The 22,850-nt window shown below is 43.6% G+C and overlaps 1 protein-coding gene across 1 annotated transcript in view; it reads right to left on the minus strand.

Annotated features, from left to right (window-relative positions):
- The window catches only part of LOC147690325 (phospholipid-transporting ATPase IK-like), a 1,699,388-nt gene that overhangs the window by 1,173,342 nt on the left and 503,196 nt on the right, over window positions 1-22,850 (minus strand). Inside the window, exon 7 of the mRNA XM_086937963.1 lies at window positions 22,162-22,232. Within this exon, the coding sequence (XP_086794089.1) occupies window positions 22,162-22,232 (71 nt within the window). The remainder of the gene's footprint in view (window positions 1-22,161; window positions 22,233-22,850) is intronic.

Raw genomic sequence — 22,850 nt, forward strand, 5'->3', positions numbered from 1 at the left:
GATCAAGCCCTGATCTGTTGACTGGGTACGAGTGTTCTGCTTAATTCAGATACTCTGTCCATCACCACCCCCTTTTCTGAATCGTTTTGTCCACCATAAGCGTGGAAGGGTATGCTCAGACATGAGTCCCTTGCTCACTGCACCATCAGGATTCAAGCAAGCCGGGCCGAAGACGGCTGTAATGCCAGAAACCGGTCCCCGGAAGCTTGTTTCCTTTCCAGTAAAAGAATTGGCTTGGTAGTTTGGTCTGTCCTGTTCCCATGATGCACTGGGCCAGGGACAGACTAATTTGCATGTAGCCAGGTTCTGAGCTGGGATGGTGCAGTGAGCTAAAAAACGGTGATGGATCAAGCCCTGATCTGTTGACTGGGTACGAGTGTTCTGCTTAATTCAGATACTCTGTCCATCCCCACCCCCTTTTCTGAATTGTAACAATTTACAGCATTCCTTAGCTACAGCAACAAAATTTATAGTGGCGATCTGATTGATATCTTTAACAATAATAACACCCAGATATCTCATCTTATTACCAGGACGTAATGTAATATATGTTGGAATCTGATCTACATTCCGTATCATCATCTCCGTCTTATCAGCATTAATCTCGTACCCAGAGATTTCGCCAAACTCAGAAGCCACCTTAAGACCTGCAGGAAGTGCAGTGTGTACCTCTGATGTATACACCAAAATATCATCGGCGTATAGGGCCACTTTATCTCTCCCACCCCTTATACATGAACGATCTGATGTTGACATTATCTCTTATGCACTAGGCAAATGGTTCAATGTATAGATCGAACAGGAGCGGGGAGAGAGGGCAGCTCTGCCTTATTCCTCTCGAGATGTTCAGTGGCTCAGTAAGAGCGCCGTTTACCAGAATACGGGCATTTGGGTTCTGGTATAAAAGATCAATTGCCCACAGAGTTTTTCCACAGCTTAGGCCTCCGACAGGTAAACCCAGTTCACCCTGTTGAAGGCCTTGGTTGCGTCCAACGTGAGGACCGCCAAGGGAAGGGACTCCAATAAGGCCATATCGATCGCCCCTATTAAGTCATAAGTTAACTCATATAACTGTCGTCCCTTCACGAACCCCTTCTGATCTGAGTGAAGAATTTCAGGGGCCACCAAAGAGAATCTATCACCAAGTATTGTGGTAAACATTTTATAATCCACATTTAAAATCGAAATGGGTCTGATGTAGGTGGATTTCCGGGCTTTAATATCAGAGTTATAGAGGCGCTATCCCAGGATAGTGGAGGGCGAATACCATTTTGTAAAATTTGGTTAAATAAAACTGTCAAGAAGGAGACTAGTTCTTGCTCTAATACTCTATAAATTTCAGCTGGTAGACCGTCAGGCCCAGCCGCCTTACCCTTTTTGCATTTTGGACGGCCTTTCTACTTCTCCCTCTGAAATTATACTATCAAAGAACTCGCTCTGTTCTCTTGATAGAGCCGGAAGGACGATTTGATTCAGCCATTCCCTGATTTGATCAGGGTCGGCAGTTTTATCCTCATGATATATATCCTGGAAGAACTCTCTAAAAGCCTGTATTATGTCCGAATCTGAGGACCGTGGAACATTATTGACCATGATCGAGTCTATATTATTACGAACTTGATCGGTTTTAGCTTTCCAGGCCAATAACTTCCCTGCGCCTTCGCTGTAATCAAAATGGGCGATCTTACTAGCATCCCATCTTTCTTGAATACGCTGGTTTAAAACTGAACTTAATTGGCCCTTTAAAGAAAGTAGCTTATTGTGGAGGCCTGACAAGAGGGTTGCTGAGGAAGCCAAGTTGGTATCAATGTCGTGCTGGACTTTAACTATATCAGCTTCGACTGAGGCCACCGCCTCCCTATACTCCCTCCTTCTGTAGGACACCTTAGAAGTAATAATGCCTCGTAAAAATGCCTTTAGGGAGTCCCTGACGATTCCATTATCAGCTGACCCAACATTTTCCTTAAGAAAGTGCTGGACTTCTGTTTTGAGGAACAAAATATCATGGGCATGGGAAAGCAAGGAGCGATCAAATGTCCAGCTCCTGGTTGAAGCATTGAAATCCACCTAGAGCTCCAATACTACGGCCGCATGATCGGATAAATGTATGGGAAGGTAATGAATATTCTTTACTCCTTCAACTAGACTATGACTGATCAATACAAAATAAATCCGAGATTGATGGTGGTACTTGTAGTTTCTAAACAAAACTCCCTGCTGGTTTCCTGACTTTTCCCTCCAAATGTCCACGTACCCGAACTGCTTCATTGCATTAAGCAAAAAAGTCCTGGATTTTGAGGGGATGCGAGAGCGATTGTTTTGTGACTTATCTAAAATTGGGTCAAGTACAATTTTGAAATCTCTCGCAAATATAACTGGATCGGGAAAAGACAGAAGATGAAAGAAGATTGTCTCTAATAGCGAGGGGTCATCTTGATTCGGGCCGTAGTAACCCACAAGTGTGAATTGGACCCCTGAAATATTTAATAAGGCTATAACCCATCTGCCACCTGGGTCTGCCATAGAAGTTATCAATCTGGCCTTTAGTTGTTTTTTAAGGATCAAAGACACTCCCCTAGTATTCGTGGATTGGGAAGTGGAGACCATTCGCGCATATGCGCTAACATTTTGATTTCCCGTGCATCTCTCCGGGCGGAGAGTCTTTCCACCATATCCATGCCTGGATGTTGTAATCACGGTTCAGCTGCATTTCTCTGCATTTCTGGTCTCGATCCTGGTTACAGAGAGGAGGTGGTGAACAACCCGTCGAGCTGCAAGAATTTTCTATTGGTTTTGCGGCAGTGGTCTTCAGCCGCCCTGGAGCTGAGGAGGGGTAGGAGAGCACGTAATCTAGTGCGCGTGTCGAGCGGTGTCTCTACGAGGGGCTGTGGGGAGTTGGTCCCTATCGTGACAGTGGCTGATGAGGAGGCTGAAGGGGGTCCCAGAAATGGTAAGGAGAGTGTTCGAGAAGTGGGTAGCCCAGAATCAAACTCTTCCCCCCACAAGGCTAAACATAGATCTAAGGGACGCAGTGTTCGGAAAAGGGGGAAGACTCTAGCTAAGACGCCATCTAAGACACAGGCTGCCCCTTTAACGGATAAGGGACCCTCTTCCTTTCTATCAACAGAGGTCAAGTCTAAGTGCACACGCTCAAATAGCATTAAAACAAGGGCGAACGCTAAAAGTATTAAAAGTATTAACACTGCAGCAGAAACAAGCTCTAAAATTACGCCATCTTTACCTTCCTATTTCAAGGTTTTACCACAAGTGTTGCACCTTTCAAAAAATCAGGATATGGCTGCCCTCAACGACGGGGTATGTGCAGACAATACGGATAGTATAGATAGTATAGCTATCTCAGACGATATAGCTCCAGTTATAGCCTCTAACCCTGTCCCTACTATGGCTTTGACCCCGGCCTCGGTCCCGGATTTGGCCCCGGGTATTGCCTCTGCCCCCACTGACAAAGGGTTGGCACCTACAGTATCTACTGTTGGAAATCCCGCTGATACCCTAGTTTCCCCAGGGTCTATAGCTGTCTCCTTAACAACAACCAGCTCATCACTAGTGCTAGATGAAGAGAGGCAGGCTATGAGTAGGCCCTGCAGCCTGGTGGGGGGTATGGGTTTGGAGGTGGGGGAGCAGGTAAAGTCAGGACCTTCTGTCAGTGTTGTTGCGGTCTCTTCGACTTTAGATGATTCTAATGGGGGGTCGATAACCGGAGGAAGGGAGGAAGATCTCACAGAGAAAGAAGGTAAAAAAGAGAGTTTGCTCTTGGGTACTATACAGCCGCAGTGTGATGTGCCTCCCTCTGCTAGTTTGATACCAGGGGACCCTACAGTTGGCATTTCGGCTGCATCTTTGATGGCAATGTTCTCCACTCTTTCCCAGGATATAAAGAGGAGGTTTGAGGAGTCTTCAGCTAACCACGCAGAGATAAGGAGCTACTATGAATCTCTAGATACTAAATTAGATGGCCTGGCATCAAGAACGGGGGCACTGGAAGAGAACATGGGGGTGTTGTTACTTCACGTGGATAAAGTTGAGGAGGAGGATCCGGCCCTTCTGGACAGGATGGAAGTGTTGGAAAACAACGCCAGACGCGGTAACATCCGTGTCCTCAATGTGCCCGAAGGGACAGAAGGTTCAGAGAGCAAACAGTTTGTTACTCGGCTTCTGAAAGACTTGTTAAGCCTTGATTGCTCAGTGGAGGAGTTGGCCACAGACATTCAAAGGGTACATAGAGAACCATTTAGACGTAATCCACAAAAGTCTAAACCGCGTAAAATCTTGGTCAATTTCCATACATATGCTCTTAAAGAGCAAATTCTCAACCTAGCATTGAAACAGAAATCTCTATCAGGGAAGGGGTTTTCCTTTCTTATAAGATCGGATTTGGCCAGGGTCACACTCGAGAGGCAGTGGGAGTTCGGTAGGCGCTTAGAAGCCTTCAGGAAGTTGGGTGCCACAGCTCAGATGACATTTCCCGCTGCATTAAAAGTGATGCACAATAATAAAATGTTTAACATAAGGACAGTGCAGGCAGCGGATGAGTTTTTGTTGGAGTTGGGCAATAAGGCTTCCTCGGTATAGGGGAAGGTGGTGTCTCCAGGAAATGGAGTAAGCAGGGCTCTCTTCCCCAGTTAATCACAGCACCTAGATATAAATAAGATGCTTGATGAGAAAAATAAAATACACTTATCCAAAAAAAATACATAAATACATAAATAAAAAAATTAAATATAAAAATCAACATAAAAATGTAGTATCTAGTTGCACATTATATGTTTGCACACATAGTAAGTCATAAGGGTATTTAAAATTTGGTTTTGGGCTTCGGGTTCGGGTTGGGTCTGGCTGGGTCAGCCGGGGTCCGTAGGGGGGTGCCATCTACTGGATCTGATCCGGTTAGATACATCAAGGGTTCTCCACGGGAGGGGGGGTGGTAGAGTGGGGAGAGGGGGGTTGGGGGGGTTAAAAGCAAAAAAGTTTGTCATTCGTCATTACATTCTGTTCTTTTACTGTGAAGGTCAGTGTGTGTCTCATGACTTGCAGCTGAGCTTGCCTTGGTTAGAACGGCATAACGGCATTCCTTGTTACCAGTGTCATTACTGGGTAAAACTCTGGTCGGTCTCTTTTTGCTATGGCTATGGCTAAATTAAAAATATTTTCCTGGAACATAAATGGCCTGCGGACCAAATCCAGGGCTAGAAGATTGTTTCAGTATCTTCGAGATATAGATGCACAGGTTATCTTGCTCCAGGAAACTCACTTGACTCAGCCTGAAATAGAGATAGTGGTAAAGAAAAATATCATTCATTGTACATACTTAACCCCAATTACACTCCTCCGGATGCACATGGGCAGGACAGCAGGTTGTCCGCGATGCAAAGAGAAGGAATACTCCTTTTTACTTTGTCCTGGACCTGTGCTGCGGTACACCCCTTCTAATCAGCTGTGACCAATCCACTGCGGGCAGTAACAAGAATAGAATTCATAACAGCACTGCTGACCTGTATACTAGGTGTCATAAGACAGCCAACATGGGGGAAAATACTCTGGAAATTCTTACAATTTGGCTCTGGTCCTCACTAGAAGGCAGGTGGCAATAGGCTGGCTGAGGGAGAGGGCTCCGGGGCGGCTCCTTCACTAGGGCGTAGGAGCGTCGCCCCACTGCTTTCTTGCAGTGTGAGAAAGCCAAAACATAAAATAGTAATAACTTTTGCTTATTACCATTTTATGTTTCTTTGCAAATTGCGGGTAGGTGGGTGGACGGAGCTGCCCTGCTCTCTGAGCAGGGCAGGAGTGGTTTGCCCACTGAGTGCGCAAAGACTGTTTTGTAGGTCCTCTCGGGCGCCCAAACCAGTCATGTGCACTCTGCCCTTCTCCATGCTGGATGCATTGCAGCCTGCAAGGAGAACATGCCATCTGCTACAGCCCCTGGCTGAGCGGCGTCCCAACCAATCACAACGCTCCACTGGAAGGTGGTGATTGGCTATGGGGAGGGAGCCACTCCTGGGGAGAGGGGCCGCCATGGTGCACAATCAGAATCGACTGAACTAGCGTTGGACATGCAGTGGACGGCCATGGGGAGTGAAGAGCAGTATGAACACTAGATCTAAAGGTGCCATGGTAGCGAAGACAAAAGTTGCAGGGTCAGGTTGGGATCCAATGACGCAGGAGGAGAACCCTGGTACATCCAAGAAAATAGGAAATAATGCATATTGTGATATACTTGTATAGGAAGTGAAGGGGAGGAAGAAGATCCTAAACCGACACGGTTGATTTGTTGAACAGATGTGTGAACAGTGAGTGATTATAGCTTTTCAGTTTATTTTTATTTGTTTATTGTTGATTCTAGCCCAACTGTATTCATGAATACAACAATGTATGAGTACATGAAAATGGTCAATAAAAAAATAATTTTAAAAGGAAAGCACATACCAATCCTGTCAGATGGCTCTTACCCAAATTGGTCAAAAACTCTTACTACACATACCAAATACCACCAAGAACTGCAAGGCATATGGCTGGCAGGCTGCTCTCCATCTGGAGTGGGTTTGCCTTCCTTTCCCTCGTTTCCTTGGGCCCTCTGGGCTTCTTCTTCCGCTTTCCTGGCTTAATCTTCAGCGGATGTTATGTTGCCTTGTGGAGGAGTGGGATGCATCTGCCTCTCCGCCCTTGCATTTGGTTCCTCTACTGTGAGTGTACGAGCCTCTTCAGCCTTCTTTTCCCTCCTGCATCCCTTTGGGGTTGGTAGGGTTCTGCTTTTGGGGGTTCCCCTTACCTGGCAGGGACAAGGTTCTTCCTGGTCCATAGACCTGGGCCCCTGGGGGGCACCCTGTTCTGTATTGGCTGATGGGGTCCTTTCGCAGACCCTCCTTCCCGCGGGTATTGCTAGGATATCTATTCTACATGCGGGAATATGCGGCTAGTAGTCTCTATCAGATGTACGAGTTACTTACCTTCAGTAACGATGTATCTGGTAGAGACGATTCTAGCCACAGATTCCTTCAGGGCCCGCCCTTCATCCCCTATTCTGCGAGGACCCTTGGGGTGGTCTTCAGTACTCGCCTCCCGGTGGGGGGCTGTGTCTACTGTGAGTGCCTTCTTTGTTCTTGACAGGTGGCTCCGTCTGGGGGCGGTTCATTCCTCCTTGGTTCTTGGAAGATGGGTTTCCGGTGTTCCAGTGCCCTACTACCCTGGCTACTCCAGGCTTGGGGGGATTGATTTCTATCCCTGTCCTTCCCTCCCCTCCCTTCCTTCCAGTGCTATCCCCTGATTAAGGGTTGTCTGGCCATGTCTTGCCTTGTTGCTTGTGGGTGGTTGCCCTCTATGTTGGGGTGGCTTGAAGGGTTGTTGTCCATGTCTGTCTTGGGACTGGTCCCCTTTCTCTAGAGGGGGGTGGTAACATTACTACGTGTACCATGACTTTACGCATGTGCCTTGACTCTGGGGCACGGGAGTGGGAGGCTGTGTATGTGCTGACATGGTAGCTGCGCAGGGCTCTGCTTGCTTTTTCTTCTTTCCTGTCTTTCGGTTCTGCGGTGTTGCCACTATTCTGTGTGGTATTGTTAGTCACCGCTTCTTTCCACATGTTCTGCTCTTCGCACACTGTTCCCATGCTTCCACAGTTTTTTATCTGGTGATTCCGCGTTGTGGTGCGGAAAAGTTCTCTGAAGAAAACTGACGTAGGGGCGCCAGGATGGGTCTTATATGACCTCGCTTACGTCACGTGCGCAGACGACGCCTGGGGGAGTTGCATGACATCGCACCGGCGCGCAGGGATGCTGTGGCAAAAAAGTTTCCGGATCCAGTCTCACGCCTGGGGATAATTCTACATGAAGGAATCTGCGGCTAGTAGTCTCTATCAGATCAATTGTATAATGCAGAATGATGAAAGTAGTGACAAAGGTTTTAATGTATGCTGCAGTAACATTACATGTATTTGTAAAGTGCACGTTCTTAGAGAAGGGTCTCTTGGCACTGAATAACAGATATATTTTGTTACCCAATGGTATTCATTTTATAAACCTCAGAAGGATGAAAGGCTGAGTGGACCTAGCAGGATTTGAACCTACGACCGTGAGTTCAAACACAGGCCCTAATACAGGACGCAGTGGTCCAATGAGCCACCGGACCCAGCTCTTGATGACAGCAAAGTAAGGTCGTATGAGATGGATGAAAAAGGTTTTGAAGAGTGATTGACAGCCAGACTTTTAAGGACAATAAGTTTGTAAAAAAAGGGGAAATGATGCTTTGTGGAAAGATCTGAGTGATGGGGATACAAATGGTGCGTCAAAGCACTATGCACGAAAATAGTAGTAAAACCACCTTTGAAACTCAAAGGGTATCTGGTAGACATCAAATAGGGCTGCAAATAACATAGCAAAAGCATAACATGATTCAGCCATGGGGTTACAGACTACTTATGTGTTTCACGTTATGGCTATATTTTTTTATCTTGTTAAAATGTAGTATTGCTTACTGAGTGAGATACAGATTAGTTTGTTATACTTGATTTTGTTAAAGAAAGAGGATAAGTGTAGTGTTGTTTCTTAGTGGCTTATTAAGAGTCTGTCGGTCCACGGACCGCCAGACTCACAGGGTGGTCTCTTGACCGCCCTATTATGACCAGAGTGGTCAGGCTGCCTTGGCACTACTGCAACCCCCAGGGATCAGAGCTTTGTGGTGGTAGCACGGCGGTCTAGAGGCCGCAGTACCCTTGGCGGGCCGCTGCAGCCCGTCAAGACTATTACGAGTTTCCTCAACACCACACTTTTCATGGCGGTGCAATTGTTGCGTGCTTATCTAGGATCCTGATCGATACTGTGACCTTATGCCCCTATTCGGCTATAAATCCATTTATTCCCTATATTGGCATAACCATTCAAGTGCGATATTCAGAAAGTCATCTCTGGCCTCACACGAACAGAGCCACATTCCAGAATAGTTTTCTCTGCCACTTCCTTTGCAACCAATTAGTGCAATGACAGAGCAGAAGTCACTATCTGAGATTCCTAGATTAACACTCCGAGTTCTTCAACAAGATAAAAACTCAGCAAACCTGGAAATCCCCGCTTGCTGTGTTTTGATTAGTAATGGAACTCTAATGAGCAACTGATAGCGATCACTTCCTAGTGACATCTTTAATTGACGTCTTATGTCCAGCAAACTTATGTCAAACATGGCACCTTTCAGGTATAAATATTACCAACGTTGCCTTAAGCAATTGCCCATTGCCTGTTGTTGCTATCTGTCTGCAGTACGCTGATGCTGCTGCTGTCCCGAAGCTGCTGATACCATTATCGCTGCTAAAGCGCGAACGATGGCGTGGTGAACCTAGGAGCTGAACAGCCGTCCCTCTGTGAAGAGCCCAGCAGATGCCAGCTGCCTGCGGACGCTGTCCCCCCTCCTCCTCCTCGACGCGCTGAAGAGAAACGCTGCCTTTCTCCTGCCGAGAAATCCAGCTTCAGCGTTTCTAGTCTACCCTTGCGGGTGACTGGGATACCGAGTTTCCCTGAAGGAGATACCAGACCTCCATCATTCTATTCAGAGGTATGGTGTTGACTAAACCCTTAGTGAGAATTCTTGAAGCAAACCTTGGCAAAGCCAACTTAAACTAAAGCTACTTACTTACTCCCCTCCCACGTATTAGGCTTAGGTCAGGTACACTGGGGTAGGCGTAGTTAGAAGCACCAGTTGAGTATTTTAGCCTAATGTATATATGAATGTATATATGTTTTATTCATTTTAAACCATTGTATGGCTAAGAAACCATATCAATGCTTTTACAGTATTATCTCGCAATACTTATCTTACTGTACGTACTTTTTATAATAACAAGTCTTGCAATTGTGGCAAATCATTTCTCTTGTACGAGAAGAAAGACTGTTCAATAAATGTTAACCCTTTATTGACAAACGCCCGTCTCTCTATTCTCTACATATTGTGAAAGTAATCTGCACTAACCTGACTGAGTAAAATTACTGTCTATTGTTTCACACGACCCTAGAGATTGACTCTTGATCTGAGGAGCAAAGTTGTCATGTTGCACGGTTGTTGGAAAACTGAATCCCTTCTTGTCTGTGCCAGGGAAGCTGATCACTTCCTATTCAGTCAAGAAAGTTTCCAGTGACCTCTGAGCTAGTTGGTAACAAACCCATTTAAGTTTAGCATAGTCAGTAGAGGCCTGGAAGATCCGCACTTCTACGTCGATACTACTGTTTATGTTATTCCAATGCACAGGGCCTAGTGGGAAACTAGGAACTACACTACATGGCGCCCAAACGTTTGGTAAGGCGATAAACTAACGCAAGACGTTAGAGTAACTCAGTCGTGCATATTTCACACAGACCCCTTTCTCCCGTAAATACTCCAATAGACGTCTGGAGCGGGTGAAAGGTTAAAATCTGCCCGAACTCAGTCTGAAGAGATTCCTATGTAAAGCTCTGGTTTATTCAACGTTGAAGGATACAGTGTTCCAAAATATTGTGCACCTAATCTTTGTCTCCTTGGAGACCTACTCTGCAAAACCTGCATTTATACAATGCCAGAAAACAACGGAACCACTGGGGCCGCAGCAGATGCGACTCAGCAGGGTCCCGAACACACTGACCCGGATGCAATTATCATCCCGGTCCACTTAAGAAAATCTATAACTTTAAAACTTATAGAAAACGGACTGACACCACAGGGTGGTACAGTCGTCTTCGTGATAGAGGCTCACGAATATCGGCAGACAGAGGTATTCTATTCATGGATAAACTTTCCAGCGGCAAACGCTACAACAAAAGAGTTTCACTATTACAAAATAGAGGAACCTCCGGAAGAGTACGCTCCTTTCGAGGAGACTGAAATCCCACTAAAATTCCCAGAGCACCTGCTCTGGTTTAATGGCGCCCTAAAACATAATGATCATATTACCAGGCTCGGTCCACTAGGTAGACCAGGAGCAACGTGGCCGGTTCTAGCCAGCTACACACCACATCCGGACATTGCAAAAATGTCAAAGGAAGAGCTGTTAGTACAGCTAAAAACATTAATAAAAATACATAGGCAATTAGTCCAATATGTAATGCGGACTGCAACAGTCTAACCAGCTGTTAATGTACCACAGCTGACCCCTCATCAAGGGAACACTAATAAAATTATACCACAGAACATACAATCATGTCTTGGTAAAACACCCGTAAAACGGGAACAAATTCCTTTCTGGTTAGCACAGAAAATCACTCAAATAGTGGCAGTATTTCCTGATACTACCCCTATAGAGAAACACAGAATCTTGACAATCTGCCTTCCTATGGGAATCGCACCACACGTGGAGGACTGCGACACTTGGGGTACAGTCTTTGCTTCCATTTACACAAAAACACACGGTGTTCCGTCTATGGCGGTAATACCAGAAGTGCTAAAACAGATTCAAAATGAATACGGTCCAGAGCCCGCTTTAACTCTTGGTATGAAATTACTGAAAGACTTCAAGCAGGTCTCGGCTATATTATTAGCCAACATAAAAGGAGAAGCAGCATCTGTGGCGATCCGCCAGGAGTTGAAGGAAACAGATATAAAAGATCAGCCAGTTGAGCTTGCCAAAATCATAGAGAAATGCTATGAAGAATTAGGTAGAGACAGCTTGGGTGGAAAACCAGTTAAGCCCCAACTGCTCGAAAATCCTGAAAAATTATTTATTAAAAATAATTTAAACACTCCTAAAAAGAGCTGGGATGGAAATAAACAATCCACTCCCAAGGAAAAAGTTTTCCAGTCCAGAGGAAGGTCTCCTCGACGGAGGGAAAGGACTCCGACTCGAGAACACCAGTCTCCCCAGAGGGAGCCCTCTGAGAAAAGATATAACCTTAGAAATAGGGATAATCTGAAAAAACCTGATAGATATCAAAGTATTGATACACGTCCCTCTCGATCTTTTTCGCAGAAATCGGAAAGAAGAGGACGGTCAGACCCAGGAGAGCACACCAAGTCCAAAGACAAGGAACCTGCTCAGAGTAAAAAATCTCAATTTTCAAAAAAGTAGGTAGCCAGTATTAGAGTAATCAACCATGCCGAGAATACTGAGGACACAGTTGAAAAACGGGGAGTGGGCATTGACAATGTTGGACAGTGCAGCAGAAATCAGTATAGCGCGCAGGATCCTGATGAGTCATCTGGAGACAGTGGACACGAATGAATACATTCAGGTTGAAACTGCCGACACCAGACTTAGCGAGCCCCATAAAATATACGAAATAACATTGCGTATAGAGGGTGATAAGACTAGGAAAATAAGAGGTCTATTTTGGGATAAGCTCTCAAAAGGCTATGATATTCTGTTAGCTGAAAAAGATTGGCCCCCAGAGTTTGTCAGGGAGTGCCCTCGTGGCGAAGAAGTGATTATGCCTGCCTTCTCGAATCACATTCCGATTCACAAAAAATATACATATGCAAGGAAATGGGCAGTAGCCCAGGCACCGGCATTATATAAAAATCATGTAGGATGGGATGAGGACTCTCCTCCCCACAAAATCCAATTAAAAAGTGAACCAACTGCCCAACGGCAGTATCTCATTAAGCAAGAAGCTAAAAAACAGGTCAGGGAGATCTTAGATCAACTTGAATACCAGGGGGTGATTGAAACATGCACCACTCAAATGAACAACCCTTTGTTTCCTGTCTCCAAGCCAGACAATTCATATAGTCTAGTTTTGGACTACAGACACCTTAATGCATGTTGTAAAACTTTTGCAGTACAAAACTTGCATAGTGCAGCCCTAATGAATAACATAGTTAGGAAAAAATATAAAACGACATTAGACATATCTAATGGTTTCTTTTGTCAAAACATTGCACCAGAAAGCAGATACTTGACCGCTTTCTCAGCATTTGGGTCGCAGAAAAAATTCTGTCGACTCCCACAGGGGTTCAAGAACAGCCCAGGACTATTCTCAGCTAGAGTAACAGAGTTACTACAAATGTATGATGATGAGGCATTATCTTACGTAGATGATATCTATCTCACAGACGACGACTTGGATACTCACTTGAAAAGAGTGAACACCATTATACTTGGGTTCGCAGCAGAGGGTTACAAACTCAACTTTAAAAAGTCCCGAATTGCCCATCTGACAGTATTATTCTTAGGGTACGAATTATCAAGTGAAGGGAAAAGCCTAGCGGACAACTTCTTAGAGAAGTGCGCTGTACTCCAAGCTCCAAAAACGCTGAAGAATCTACAATCCATACTAGGTTTTCTGAATTTCGGAAGAACTTACATTCTAAATTACGCAGAGAGGGTTAAACCTCTTTACGAACTAATTAAACCTGATTTTAAACAAATCCCCTGGACTCAAAAACACCCAGAAATTTTTAGATCACTGCAAACAGACATGTTAGCTAAAACTAAAATAGATACACGTGGCAATACACGCGGTCTTGTAATCCGAGTAATCCCAGGAAGATGCGGATTCACGTACCTGACCTCTAATGAGGGAGAAAAGGTACCAATTTCAATTAAATCTCACTTGTACACACAAGTAGAAAAAACATTCAGTCACACAGAAAGAACTGTGAAAGCAGTGCAAATTGCATTAGCAAATGAACGAGAACTAGCACACGGCAAACGGATTAATATCCTCACAGCGGAATCCGCCTTCGAGGCGCTATTCAGCCCAGTAAACCTGCCTACAGTGTCACTGGATACGAAATGGATACAGTGTGTAGATTCTCTAGGAGCGGAAGATGTGAGATACTATTTCGCTCCGCAATTCGAAGAACTGAATGATTTAGAATATGAAGAAGAATATCTTCTGCCAATCGAACTTCTGCCTCTCCCACAATACGCCTGTATAATCTATACAGATAGATTTGTACAGCATTTCAACGTAGAGAGCAAATCCTACGATGCAGCCTGTGCGATCATTAAAGGTCGTTGGCTGTGCGGTAAATTCAGACCGAAAGTAACAAAAACTGAATCTGTAAGAAACTGTTCGGTTCAGAGAACTGAAATCAGATCTTTAAAGATGGCGCTCGAAAATGCAGAACGTGAATTCCCGACACTTATCGTGTGCGATTCTCATTTTTGCGTCAACTCTTACAACAATAAACTGCAGAGGTGGATTGAAAACGATTACAAAGATGACACAGGTGCCACAATAAAGCATAAATTGCTCTGGAAACAGGTAGCTCTTTAACACAAAGAACTACAAAAGACTCACGTGATACACGCACAGAGTCTTCAACGTGATGGCGTTCACGTTGCAGGGAATTCATTGGCTAATACAGCCATAGCGGAAGCAACTAAACCGGCTTCCGTAGCCACAAAAAAGCGTACAGAAAAATACATAGACGGGGAAACCATGCTGGCAGTAAAAACGACCGTAAAAGGCGACTGTGCAGCACTACCCGTGAACTATCCACTCAATTATGCATACATAATAGATGCAAACTCCGTTCCTTTTGCTCGAATCCCTGGAGTGGGGGACAGAGTGATTCCAAACAGGAGCATGAGGGGCTTCCTCTTACTGGAAGCACACATGGGGTTGGGTCTGAGACATCAAACAATTAAGGATTCTCTGAAAGAATTACAATCAGAGTACTGGTGGCCAGGAATGAGCATAGATATTCAATGTTTTGCTCAAAATTGTGAAAACTGCAACAGAGATCACAGTAATGAACAGGCCAGAGTAGTTTCAGGAACCCTGATAGACAGCATAAGGCGGTCTATCTGCGCAATCAAAGAAGAGAAGCGCGTCCCATTGTACATCCTTAAGGCTAAACACACTTAAAAAATGTGGCCTCCAGCGCTCGGCTGACGCTAGAACTGTTATAAGAGAGATCTGCGAGTCTTTATCGGCACATACGCAATTACCACGTTCCATTCTGACCAGGGTCCTGCTTTTAGTTCTCGAGCTTATAGGGAGGCCATGGCCAGCATGGGAATTGGGTTGCGGTATTCTTGTCCGTCGCACCCCGAAGGGAATAGTGTGGTTGAAAGAAAAAACCGGGACATAAAGCGATCTATAACAGCGAAGGTATTAGGTTCAGGCGCAGGGTGGGTCAAACATCTAATAAGTGTCCAGACCAGTCTTAATAACTTGCCAAGAAATTCTCTAAAAGGTTTCAGCCCATACGAACTATTGTGCGGAATTAGAATGAACATTCAGGACCTCGATAGTCAGATATCAGTGGTACAAGAAAAAACAACAGACTTTGATGTAAAAGATCGTTTGGCTGTTTTACAGGAACTGAATGAAACAAGAAAATCCTTAAGCAACATAAAGTTAAAGCAACAGCCATCTACCACTGACGAGGCACCACAAGCAACAGCCCCAGCAAGGCCTGTCTGGATTCCAAAGATTGGGGATCTAGTCAGAGAAAAAATCGCGGTGAAGAAGGAATTTGGGCCTTCTTACAGAAAAGCAGTACCTGTCTTGGCAGTCACCGGAACAAGATCAGTTGTACTACCGCCCCTTGCTGGTAAAAAGGAGAACAGAGTTGTGTCTATCGACCTTGTAAAACCACAAGCATGTGGCCTATAATCAACAGAAGGCCCAGTGGACTCCCAAGAAACAACAGAATACCCAAACTTGCAACAATCCAAGAGGTTCAAACTGAAAGACTCATCACATTCGATCAGCCTGCAGTGCACAGTGAAGGACTATGCAATAATGCCATGGAGCTCGTGCCTCTTGAGACACAGATTGAAACAGTTCGTCAAGAAACACCAGTCTACAATAATGTGGCATCAGAAAATGCTACCGAGAGACAGATTGAAAGAACAATCCCAACAATTGACAGAACTGCCTCTGGTTATTTCATCAACTTCGACAACTTTTCTGAAGATCAAAACGACCCTGAAGTGATGCCAGAAACAAAAAAGACTTTCAAAGAAAAAGCAACGGAACTCTTTCATCAACTGAAGGAAATCTACCTTATTTCCCCTTGGTTAAAGTTCTGGTTCGGTCTAGGTGTATTTTTCCTCCTGCTTTGGCTCATCATGGTACTTTGTTTGGGAAAATTCATTGAGGGAAAATATAGTACAATGGACACAGCAAGTCAGAACATCAACCTAGTCCTGAAACCACACAGATCATCCCACGTGAAGAAAAGAGAACTGTCAACAGTAAATGTCACAGCCATTCCAATACCTGGTGGGGTAGTATGGGCGAAAACAGACTATGAGATCTATGGTCCGGTCGAAATCCTGAAGTATCCTCATCAACTGAAGGTTTCCTTAAGTGACTTTGTAAAACCTAGTACATTCTCTGATGATTGGGACTTTAACAGTATTAATGACATGATGTCTGATTTAGTAATGTCAGCTAGATTCACAGAACATGATTATTTACAAGGTTCATCTAGTTATGAGCAATTATTCTGCTACACACATTATGGTGATCATTATTTGCATAAATCCGCATAGCCTAGAAATGTTTTTAAGTATAATCAATGGGAACATTGTGCTACACCACCTAAAAGCAGTTCTAAAACATTCTTTGAGAAATTCAAATACTTCTCAGGGTTTAACACCAGTGATGCAGAGACGTTTTATTACAAACTGTTAGATAAAACAGGAATGAAAACAATGCTGACAAATTCTAAATTGATATATTCAGAAGCATTTTATGACAAAATGATGACATTTGGTTTTGATTATTGGAAAAATAACATTGAAACGAAAACCATTTGGGGTACAAAAGATTGGCAGGTACAAGGCCTTGAAGCACTATTCAGAACCTGCATGATACCAGAACAAATGATGTTTTTAAATGACACAATACACCAAACATCCTATCTTGACCTAGCTAAGATCAAAGACCTTAAAACACCGTCTATTCCAAAGCCAATACCTGAAAATGCAACTGCAGATATTGAGTTAGACGTATCACAAATTTTACATTTTAACAGAACACATCCTGATTGGAAAAAGTGGTTAATCTGGCCTACTGACACAAACAACTGTCAAGATAGATTCCTGAACAAAACACAGGGGTTAAAAATGACCAGACTAGACCCTAGATACTCCCAGAGACAACATCCAGGGATAGTAACAACATACAGTGTAGGGAAGCTCTGCCTCGAATGGCTAACATCATCCCCACTGGCTGAAATTAAGCAACACTTGTCTTTACTAAAAGATGGTGCTGATTTGCGCGATTTCATTCTTGGACCACGCAAACAGCGTCAAAAGCGTTTCATAGCGACCAGTATCTATGCTGCGTACAACGAGGCTTGGAAAGTCACACAAATTGAAACAGCAGAAAAAATACGAGAAATTGATCGTATTAATTTGGAAAAATCACTTTCTGTAGTGGACAATGGGTTAATGACTCTGTCCTCCAGAATATATTCGTTGGACAATATTGTATCTTCTGCCTTTGACATAATAGACAGAGACTTGCTAATGTTATAACATGGCCAATCTCAATTACGTTCTATTGTACAATTGGGCTGGACGCTGCAAAGTCTTCGTTCAGGCTATGTGCCTTGGCATTTAATAAACACAACGTCATTATTTTCCATTTTTAACCTTACTGATAAACAAATCAGTTTGGCACAGAAAGGAGCAGACTATACAATCCTGAGCATCGAAAAACTTGAGAGATTACCATTGACAATGTCAGAAAGTCCGGTCATTGAATGGAAAATACACGGAATTATCACTATTCCGATAACAACTTTCCGATTTAAAAAGTGCCTTGAATACATACCTACTTGCCAGTATGAACGATTGGGTAAAGGATATATAAAATCAGAAGGGAAATTACCATACACACATTCTTGCTATAGTGACAGCGACAAAAATGTATTTCTTAGTGGTGAAAACTGTAAACATTCACTAAGCGGTATACTTTTGTGCCAGGGTATTAATTTACACGGAGCTTGTGATGGAAATTCTAACAACCTTTCATGCCACCAGCTAGTCACACCTGCAACTCAGATAGAGCCCTTCTTTATGCAACTTGCGAACGGGAGTTACATTCTTAGAACGGATCACAGATGTTGTGGCCTTGTTCCAGGGAAAAGTTATCTAGTAAGAGTAACATCCATGGTCAAATGTTGTATGCAGGCATTGTTCCCGAGCGGGCTTGCAGACACAGAGACTCCCATCTGGCCTCGTCTGAATCTCTATTCTATACAAATTGATACTTTAAGCAAAATTAAGTCTGTGCTTTTACAGACAACAGTGCCTATAACGTCATCAAAAGAGACGTATGATCTCCTAGTTGCAAGGACAGCTACGGAAGTTCATGAACTTTTATCAACAAATTGCCCCGTGCATTTCGTAGAAATGCTTAGCCAACTCCTTAACATGTCTAGTGCCACAGGCATCCCTGGCATATTTAAGACGATTTTTACGGGACTGCTAACACCTTTTCAAGCAATTTTGGGAATCGTTCCTAATTTTGTTCACTCTGTTTTTGGCGGCATACCCTTATTTTTGGGACTTGTAGCAGGGATTTTATTTTTGACCGTCCTGCTTTGTTATGGCAAGCCAAAGCTCAGACATAGCTCCTATGGGAATGGAAGAGACAATCCTAGCAATGCGCTACCGGTACAGAATAACTAACGTCCTTGGATTGGCCAGGCTGAGAGATCTAAACATGACCTGTTTCCTTTCATTCAGACCTATATGGCAGAACTGTATCTTACAGGTACTTCGATGTATGCTATGCGGAGATGAGTGCGTGTTGGACATCTGTCTTTCACTTCCATCAGCAGTACCAATGGACGTCGATACTTTGCTCAGTCCTATAACGGCTCACGCATTGTGTTGTCCCCAGCGGCTACCAATCCTGATGACGGCATTCGTTGAGACTCCTGTGCTACGACTAGGTGGTAACAGTGGAGCGAGTGACAAAAGCAACATCACCCAGGTAAGACCTTCTGTGAGCATTGCTGATCCCGACTATGATGACAGCAATCATTCTCACACCTGCCAAGTTACAGCACTATCAAATTTGGTTGAACTGTCACCTGATTTTGTAGACCAATTCTTTGAGAGCCTCTTTGATACGATGTTCTCACCCGAACAGAAACAATAACTTTAGAGAAGCTTTCCGACACACAGGAACCCTGAATTCGGCCTTCAGTTTTGAACAACAAAAACTGCTAAAAGCGTTGGAACTCTATTTCCCCGTTCAAGCAATGATTCTTTTGAATTGAACACTTTTTAATATTCACCCTTTTTTGGCACGAAAAAATTGTTTGCTTAAAGTAAAAACTATTCTTAGAGGACAGAAGCTTCAACTTCTATTTCTAAACACATCTAGAGACATAACAACCTTACACCAGCCTCTAGCACATTTATTGCAATGCATTTATATGTGATGATTTATCTCGCCCTTCTTCTGTTTCAGAGATATTTCATGTGTAATTCTTTTTGCATAATCGTTCATTGATTTCATATGCAATAATCTTTGAATGATTTCTATGCTTCAAAAACGTACAGTACCTATAATTTTCACGTATTACATTATACGCCTATTTCAAATGCATATATGTATTTTGGGGTGGGCAATGTTACACATGCATCTTATTGCTCTAGTTTTAGTAATTTGATGGACATGAACCCGTGGAGTGGGTGTTGCGTGCTTATCTAGGATCCTGATCGATACTGTGACCTTATGCCCCTATTCGGCTATAAATCCATTTATTCCATATATTGGCATAACCGTTCAAGTGCGATATTCAGAAAGTCATCTCTGGCCTCACACGAACAGAGCCACATTCCAGAATAGTTTTCTCTGCCACTTCCTTTGCAACCAATTAGTGCAATGACAGAGCAGAAGTCACTATCTGAGATTCCTAGATTAACACTCCGAGTTCTTCAACAAGATAAAAACTCAGCAAACCTGGAAATCCCCGCTTGCTGTGTTTTGATTAGTAATGGAACTCTAATGAGCAACTGATAGCGATCACTTCCTAGTGACATCTTTAATTGACGTCTTATGTCCAGCAAACTTACGTCAAACATGGCACCTTTCAGGTATAAATATTACCAACGTTGCCTTAAGCAATTGCCCGTTGCCTGTTGTTGCTAGCTGTCTGCAGTACGCTGATGCTGCTGCTGTCCCGAAGCTGCTGATACCATTATCGCTGCTAAAGCGCGAACGATGGTGTGGTGAACCTAGGAGCTGAACAGCCGTCCCTCTGCGAAGAGCCCAGCAGATGCCAGCTGCCTGCGGATGCTGTCCCCCCTCCTCCTCCTCGACGCGCTGAAGAGAGACGCTGCCTTTCTCCTGCCGAGAAATCCAGCTTCAGCGTTTCTAGTCTACCCTTGCGGGTGACTGGGATACCGAGTTTCCCTGAAGGAGATACCAGACCTCCATCATTCTATTCAGAGGTATGGTGTTGAATAAACCCTTAGTGAGAATTCTTGAAGCAAACCTTGGCAAACCAACTTAAACTAAAGCTACTTATTTACTCCCCTCCCACGTATTAGGCTTAGGTCAGGTACACTGGCGTAGGCGTAGTTAGAAGCACCAGTTGAGTATTTTAGCCTTATGTATATATGAATGTATATATGTTTTATTCATTTTAAACCATTGTATGGCTAAGAAACCATATCAATGCTTTTACAGTATTATCTCGCAATACTTATCTTACTGTAAGTACTTTTTATAATAAAAAGTCTTGCAATTGTGGCAATTCATTTCTCTTGTACGAGAAGAAAGACTGTTCAATAAATGTTAACCCTTTATTGACAAACGCCCGTCTCTCTATTCTCTACATATTGTGAAAGTAATCTGCACTAACCTGACTGAGTAAAATAACTGTCTATTGTTTCACACGACCCTAGAGATTGACTCTTGATCTGAGGAGCAAAGTTGTCATGTTGCACGGTTGTTGGAAAACTGAATCCCTTCTTGTCTGTGCCAGGGAAGCTAAGCCAATTAAGTTTAGCATAGTCAGTAGAGGCCTGGAAGATCCGCACTTCTACGTCGATACTACTGTTTATGTTATTCCAATGCGCAGGGCCTAGTGGGAAACTAGGAACTACACTACACGATAATCATGAAAAGTGTGGAGTGAGGAAGCAAAGGGGGGGTCTACAGGGCCCCCTTGTGCCTCTGCAGCATGGGGCGCATCGGGGGCAAATGTTGTGCCCCCTGTGTGCAAGAACCTCAGTATCTGCACGGCATGGACTGCAGCAGTCCATGCCGTGCAGGTGCTGATTTTGACGTTTCCATTATGGTGCTTATTTCATAGGCACTGACGTGGGAACACCAAAGAACCGCTTGTCAGACAGGAGAAATCTAATTCAATCTAACCTAATCTGCCGGGCGGGTCAAACACAGGTTTGCACCAGCAAACTCATAATGAGGCCCTTAGGGCCACATGTACAAACACATTTTCCCACAGACATAGAATGAGTAAAACCCTTTGATACATCTGGCCCTTAGTATTTTAGAAGTTAAAGTTTTAGTTAAGTTTTTTCGAAAGTAATATATTTGGTTTTGTAACGAGCTCTGGAAGCTCTGTAATAGAGTTGAAGTGCAAGGAGCGATTCGTTGTGAATAATGCTTTGAAACTACTCATCCGTGTGATGATACACTCGCTTCTGAAAACTGGCCGATTTATAGATCTAGCCTAAAACACTGCAGATTGAAAGTAAAAAATACTTAAGAACAAACATAATTTAGACAAAGCATATCTATGTGTTTATAAGAATTGGAAAGGCTAATAATTAGAAAGAATATTCAGATTTATTAGAAGATTTTTAATTGGCTACACGTTTTTTTACAAACAACAGCAGCATGACTGAGTACTGTTATATCCCATATGTGTATGATTCTTGCAATGTTTATATCAATTAAACTGAATTTGAAGAATGTTTTCTGAATGGATCCATATTATTGGAACCAAGAAGTCCACATTTTATGTCACCCAATTAAATTCGGTGTTGTATTAGTGTCTGGAGCAACATATTTCTGTATTGATAGATCCAGAGATTACAATGTAGATAGACAGCAAGGCCAGTCTTAAGACGGCTTTCTTAAGCTGGACAATTGAAAAGTCCACATCAGTGAAATAAATAAATAAAAAAACACCAAAATCCTTCGGGACACACATCCGTACATATAATACACAACCAAGACCTGTGATGGGATTGGCCACATTTTAGTTTTCAGCAATCATACACATTGAAAATCCCATTACCCATCAATGCCAGACGTCTCCACATAGCAGAGGCTGTTGGGCTCCGAGCTGTGCAGCAGCAGCAGGTCTGCCTATCAAAGGGAAGAGAAGGATTTATTAACATAATTCCCGGCAAGTATTAAACAAGCATTTGCAATGCAATAGGTCTCACATTTACGCGAGTTTAAGCTATTGGCATTGTAAATGACAATGTTTTTTATTTATGTTTTATAAACCAAAACATAAAAAAGGCATTGTCATTTACAATGAAGGGGGAGAGTGGGGGGCTCTAACTAAAATGATAACCCTCCCTGCTTTCTATATACATTTCAAAATTACCCAGACATAATTCCCCCTTTTTTTCTCTCACAAGTCCAAATGTGTGATCTCCAGGTTTTCGTTGGTAGGAGCGACCCCTCAAGTTTCATTCGTGAAATGATGCTGGGCTCAATATGAAGCAGGACCGGGCTAATCTATTACTGGGCCGCAGAGATGATTCTAATCAAGACTCAACTGCACATTGCACAGAGACAGAAATGCCCCCTTGCAAAAATTGGAATGTGCAGGCATCGAGCAGCATGGTCTACTCCATAAGCTGTACAAGGACACAATTCCACTCTCTCTCTCCCAGTGTAGAAGGTGCCCTTTCTCTTTTGGAGTGCAGAATTGAAATACTTTCAATGTCATGGTATCCCCACTGCAGCCTGTGG

The sequence above is a fragment of the Lissotriton vulgaris genome, chromosome 9, assembly GCF_964263255.1.
Source record: "Lissotriton vulgaris chromosome 9, aLisVul1.2, whole genome shotgun sequence".
Classification (NCBI taxonomy): Eukaryota; Metazoa; Chordata; class Amphibia; order Caudata; family Salamandridae; genus Lissotriton; species Lissotriton vulgaris.